General features: G+C 38.5%; 1 protein-coding gene across 1 annotated transcript; it reads right to left on the reverse strand.

The window, feature by feature from the left end:
- Positions 1–927: 927 nt before the first annotated feature.
- Positions 928–5,335, reverse strand: LOC127514460 (protein rolling stone). Its single transcript, XM_051897312.1, has 2 exons — positions 5,136–5,335; positions 928–3,132 (listed from the first exon to the last, which is right to left on the reverse strand). Exons 1-2 carry the CDS (start codon positions 5,314–5,316, stop codon positions 2,522–2,524), a joined length of 792 nt encoding a protein of 263 aa, XP_051753272.1. The 5' UTR covers positions 5,317–5,335; the 3' UTR covers positions 928–2,521.
- Positions 5,336–6,615: the final 1,280 nt, after the last annotated feature.

Raw genomic sequence — 6,615 nt, forward strand, 5'->3', positions numbered from 1 at the left:
TGGTTTGAGGAGCACAACAACGAGTTTGAGGTGTTGACTTGACCTCCAAATCCCCAGATCTCAATCAAATCGAGCATCTGTGGGATGTGCTGAACAAGCAAGTGGAGGCATCCATGGAGGCTCCACCTCGCAACTCACAGGACTTAAAGGATCTGCTGCTAACATCTTGGTGCCAGATACCACAGCACACCTTCAGGGGTCTAGTGGAGTCCATGCCTCGACGGGTCAGGGCTGTTTTGGCAGCAAAAGGGGGACCAACACAATATCAGGAAGGTGGTCATAATGTTATGCCTGATCGGAGTGTATATTATATATATATATATATATATATATAATAAAATAGCCAGAGGCACAAATTTGAACAAATGTGATTCTATAATGAATCATAAAAGCAGGCACACAAATGCACACACATAACAAACACTAGCAACAGTAGAATCAACTGTGACTAAGCTCTGAATCACACAGACAGATACTGAACTCTTTGATTCAGCGAGGGTCACGCTGATGACAAGAGATGAGAGACCAAAAACAAGTAGAGTGACTCAGGCAAAAGACTGTTGTGTGCCGCTGCCACGACCCCTCTCAACAGAGCATGAGTGTTATTGTACCGGCTCTGAAGGGCAAACAGCACAGACACACTCCACTCCACGCCAATTCTCTGCACGAGACCAGACGAGATGAGGACAGACCACAGGGCAAAGTCCAAAACTGCTGCATTGAACTGCTTGGGAACATGGATTAAATCGTAAATGCATTTGCTTTGACTGTGAGAGTAACTTAATCTCAAATACAAGTAATATATGTTATAAAATTCATCATGAACACATCTGTGTCACCTTTTAGAACCATTTAGATTTTTTGTTGAAAATTATAACATCATTTCCATGACAATTAAGCATAAGTAATTACGCTTATACAGTAAAATGAGAATGTATGTACTTTAATAGTACAAAAAAGGGCTGAATTAGTACTTGCACGTGTTCTTCATAAGATTCACCCAAGAATAAATTGATTCATCTTGAACATTGTTATTGATGTTGCATCACATTTCTTTGTTAAAATCATTCAAAACCAAAATTACATTTTGAATGTGAGATTTTCAATGTGTACTTGAATTATATTTCTAAGAGGACACTGCTGACCTCTAGTGCTTGACATGGTCATTGCATCTCTTTTCAGATCTCAATAAGTAACCAACCAAATTTAGATCAGAGTCAAGTCCACTAAAAAGTAAAAGAAGTAAAAAGTGAAAGTGACATGTGAAGGCCAAGTAGTCGGAATTTGTCCTTTGCATTTAACCCATCAAGTTAATGCACACATTAGGAGTAGTGAACAGACACAAACATACACGGAGCAGTGGGCAGCAATTTTTGCTGTGATGCCTGGGGAGCGATTGGGGGCACCTCAGTCATTTACTGCTGGTATTGAGAATCGAACCCACAACCTTCTGGTTACCAGTCTGACTCTAACCATTAAGCCACAACTAAACTAAACTTTTAAGTGAGTTTTGAGAGTTTTATATTACAGAAAATAAGATATTACAGAAAAATCTTAAAGGTGACCTATTAAGATGTAATATAAGTCTACAGACTGCAAGCGTTTGAGTTAAAAACGAAAACAACGACATGCCTCTGGTCTCCGTGAATACAGTAAGAAATAATAGTAACTTTGACCACATTTAACAGTACATTTGCAACTTGCTAACGAACACATTAAGAAAGAATTTGCAAACATCACGAAATATATCTGAAATTGGATCATGAACAGCTGGTACTGATCCATCTTTGAGAATCAACTTTGTGTTTTACTGACCTTTTGCAAAGTAGTCTGGTGTGAAATGACTTGCATATACTTGCATATGAATTTATCTGGACACATTCCCTTCATAAATAAAATTACACCACTGCGTTCTTAGTGGCTCAGATGCCGGGAGTTTATGGAGCCGGTTTAACAGTTTATAGTTGTTAACAGATCAGTGATAATGTTTACATAGCTGAGACATATCACAAACTAAGGGATGTCGTTCTTGAGTGCTGCAGTCCTGAAGAGTTTTGCTCCTTTCTTCACGTAGCTTTAGTAATCCTGAAGACATTCAAGTGTGTTTGATCAGGGTTGTAGCTAAACCGTGCAGGACCAGTGTTATTGGTACACCGTTGTCGCTTCGAAAACAAAATGGCGGCACCGTGGGTGGAAACATACAGATTAAGGGGCGGTAATATTATAATAAGGTCCCCTTCCTACGTCACAAGGGGAGCGAAATCTGAACGGCTCGTTTTTTCACATGCTTGCAGAGAAAGGCTTACCAAAACAAAGTTACTGGGTTGTCCTTTTTCATGTTTTCTGGATTGGTAGATGCACCAGGGACCCGATTATAGCGCTTAAACATGGAAAAAAGTCAGATTTTCATGATATGTCCCCTTTAAAATCAAGATATGCTTGCTAAAATAGGAAAATGTACATTCGGACAGACCCGAAACACCTCAAACAAGAGTGATTGATTGTAACTGCTGTTCCTCCATCACGACTGTCCTCTAGTCTCAAACACAGAGGCTGCTGGATCCAGTGAAGGTACGAGGTCAAAGGTTGCTCCTCCAGACACCTTCACCCACCACCAAACCTCTCTGTTCAGAGCCATTCTCCTCGCTTTCTCCCTGCTCACCATCCACTCCCTCAGTAACTGCATGTTCCACAGCACAAAGTGGCAGGATGGTAAACAAAGCAGACAAACTCCCAGAATGCAAAGTGTTGCCACTAGGGGGCGCCCACTGAAATCAAGAATGCTGTAGATGTAGGGTTGACCAAACAGATTGGTGCAGCCCAATAGCCAATAAACAACAGCAAATATGACATAAAGGACTCCTGCCAGCACAGCGTAGAAGAAGTGGGCGAGATGAACGGGTGTGGAGGACAGCAGCAGATCCACGGCCGTCTGGATGCTGTTGATGACATGGATGTTGATGTTGAAGGCTGTGAGGGAGTGCTGGTCAGAGGGGTGGATTATGGTCCAGTAGAGAAAGGAGACGGTTAATGAACAACAGCCCACCACAGAATGTAGGAACCACTGCAGACAGAGAGCAGCGGTGAGAGCGACGGGAGGAGAGAGGAGGGTGTCACACTCAGTACTGGCCCCTAGAGGAGGAAAGGACTCCATGAAACACATGTATTCACATTTTTTAATTAAAATTATTTTTAGTATTTTTATTTAACAAGGACACATTGATCAAAATTGACAGTAAAGACATTTATAATGTCACAAAAAAAATTCTATTTCAAACAAATGCAGTTGTTTTGAACTTTTTATTTATCAAAAAATCCTCACAGTTTCCACAAAAAAATAAAGCAGCACAACTTATTCAATAATGTTTGAGCAGCAAATCAGCATATAAGAATGATTTCTGAAGGATCATGTGACACTGAAGACTGGAGTAATGATGCTGAAAATTCAGCTTTGATCACAGGAATAAATTACATTTTAAAATATATTCAAATAGAAAACAGTGATTTTAAATTGTAATAATATTTCACAATATTCCTGTTTTTACTGTACAGCCTTGGTGAGCAGAAGAGACTTCTTTCAAAAACTTTACAAAGTCGATGCAAAGTGGCTCAAAACTGACAATATTTTTTGGGGGAAAAAAAAGAGCATTTGAGCTCTTTGATGTTCGATTGATTGATGTTTTAATCAATCAAAAGAATGATCTATTTTTTATTTTTTATCAATGCATTTTTATATTTGCAAGAAATAATATTTATATATTTAATTAAAATGTTTTCTTTTTTTGAGAAAATATTTAATGGCAGTAAGCTGAAAATTATACAGCTGAATTCATAAACACTTCTTTGCTGGAAAATGCAATGCAAAACATGATGGGTTTGTAGTTTAATACATTTGTTTGTTTGGACATTTATATTGTATATTCATTTTCCTGTTTCCTGTGATATGTTGTAGTCCTTCTGTTCTGTCCTTGGTTTCCTTGATTGTATCTCCGGATGTTTCTTGTTTTCCTTGTTATCTTATAGCTTCCCTGTGTGTACTATATATAACCCAGTGATTTAGGGGCCGTTTACACAACACCGTTTTCAACTAAAAATGGAAAACTTTGTATGCGTTTTGGCCTTCCATTTGGGGTACGTTTACACAACAATTTGCTTAAAACAGAAGTATTTCCTTTGAGTTTTCCACGTACAGATGACACTATTGTCAAAACGATCCCCATTCATAAGAATCCGTGAAAATGGCTAAAAACGCTGTATTCTGAAAACGCAAACTTTTGAGAACGGGTTTCAAAGTGCAAGTTTTTGAAAACGATACCGTTAGCATGCATAATACAGCATTTTTAATTGTTTTCGCGGATCTGTGTGAACGGGGATAATTTTGACAACATTTCCGTCTGTACGCGAAAAACCCTAAGTAAAACCTTTTATGTTTTTAGTACATCGTTGTCCTGTAAACGTACCCTTAGAAAGACAACAACTGACTGAGGGTATGTTTACACGACAACGATGTACTAAAAATGGAAAAGTTTTTCTTTTGCGTTTATTGCGTACAGGCGATAACCCTTTCAAAGTCAATCCCCGTACACACGGATCTGCAAAAATGACTATAACACTGTATTCTGCTGCCAGGCCAGTAGTTGGCGATGTCACTTTGTAAAGAAACACTACGCACCTATAGACTGAACACGTAATACGCATGCGCATGTGTTTTTTGTAGTTTACATGGAGACTATAATGGTATTGTTTTCAAAAACTTGACCTTTGAAACCTGTTTTCAAAAGTTAGCATGTAAATAAACGGCCAAAACGCATAAAAAGTTTTCCGTTTTTGTTAAAAAAACGTGTATTGTGAACAGCACCTAAGGCTGGTATGTTGGTGCTCATAGTTCTGTTTCTAGCATTTTTGTTTTGTAGTTTTTGCGTAATTTGTATTCTCATATTACTTTAATAAACTTTCTGCACTTGAATCCAACTCTCCCTCACCTCAGTTCACCTGTGTAACAGCTTTCAAGGCTCACGTTATTAAAGTTAAGCCCTATTAATGTAGTGACATTCAGATATGTTTAGATACTTCATGGGGTCACCGTGTCTTTCTCAGATCAATTGGTCAATGATGCATTGATTGCACAACATTACCTCTTTTCTTTCTGTGCGAAGAGCATCTGACCTCCAAGAAAGCCCAGGCCAGATTACTGAGAGAAACCAGATAGTAGATCACCATGAGACAGTACGAGATATGGCTAAGAAAAATGAGGAATTTAGGTGTGTTGAAGAGAAGAGCCGTGTAGATCAACCAGCTGACGGTGTAGACCAGCATAAAACATCTGTACAGAAGCCACAACAATGGAGGAATATCCCACTGGAAACAAGAGACAAGCTATTTCAACTTCACATTTCAGTCCTCATTATAATGGATTTTTTGAAATTGACATTTAATACACACATGCATTCAATGTCCCTAGCATCATTTCCAAACAAATGATAACAATGAAACTAGTAGCATAGCTGATTGATCATATAACTTGGTTTCTAACTCTAGGCCAGACATTTACGATCATTAGCTGATCCAAGCTAGTCTAGAAGGCTGGTAGACCGCATTGGATCAGCAACAAACCATCTACCATGTTGCAAAACCTTTGGCCAGGGTTTACACACTAAAGAATATGAACTAATTTTGACTTCATCCACACAGATTGTTGGGTCAGTGCTCAAACTCACCCGTGGCTGAAGCAAAAGCTCTGGTTCAGAAGGGAGAAGGTGGAGTTTGTGAACTCTGAACTCCTCCCTCCAGAAGTGTGTCCAACTAGCACCCATGACTGTTACCAATAACCAAAAACATATACTTGGAAGTCAGTTCACATTTGTTTAGAATACAAAAACTTTCCTAAGTGACTCTTTGCACATTCTGTCTGCATTAACTTTCACTTCAAATACGAACCAGTCTTTCTGGTTTGAAGTAATGCATGTAATTAGCAAACAATTCAGACCTGCCCTGTTAAACAATAGGCATACTACAATAAAGTTGCATGCAACTCATACTAAAGAATAAATACCGTTTCTGACTAACCTTCGCAAGAAAGGATCCACTGTCAACTGCCGCATTCACCAGAAACACGTGTAAATCCAAGACTGGAAATGTCTCCTACACCTTGATATTCAGATACATCACGTGTCCATAGCAGCGGGACAGACACTGCACTGCTTGTCTGGGAAACTTTCTAATGAAATAACTGGAGCTGCAAACCGTAATAGTGAACATGTGAATCTCTCATACATCACAACAAGATTAACGCCGAGTCTCTGAGATGTGGCTAAATGTCAAAATGCCCTTGCAAAAAAACTTACACTTTTTTTTTTTTTTTAAGGTGTTCTTGTTACAGTGTAATTATACATTTCATACTGATTAACAATAATTAACAACACATACTTAACTATAGGGTTAGGATTAGGTTGAGGGTTTTTTGCATTAATTATGCATAATTTACTGTTTTTACAATAGTAAGTAGGGCAGGATGGTGAAAGGTGCCCACTTAAGAACAATGTGGATTTACTTTTAAAATTTTAACATATTTACATGTAAGTTTAGCATGTGCAAGATGTGGATGATGATGCATTG

The sequence above is a fragment of the Ctenopharyngodon idella genome, chromosome 6 (genome assembly GCF_019924925.1).
Source record: "Ctenopharyngodon idella isolate HZGC_01 chromosome 6, HZGC01, whole genome shotgun sequence".
In the NCBI taxonomy this organism is placed as follows: domain Eukaryota; kingdom Metazoa; phylum Chordata; class Actinopteri; order Cypriniformes; family Xenocyprididae; genus Ctenopharyngodon; species Ctenopharyngodon idella.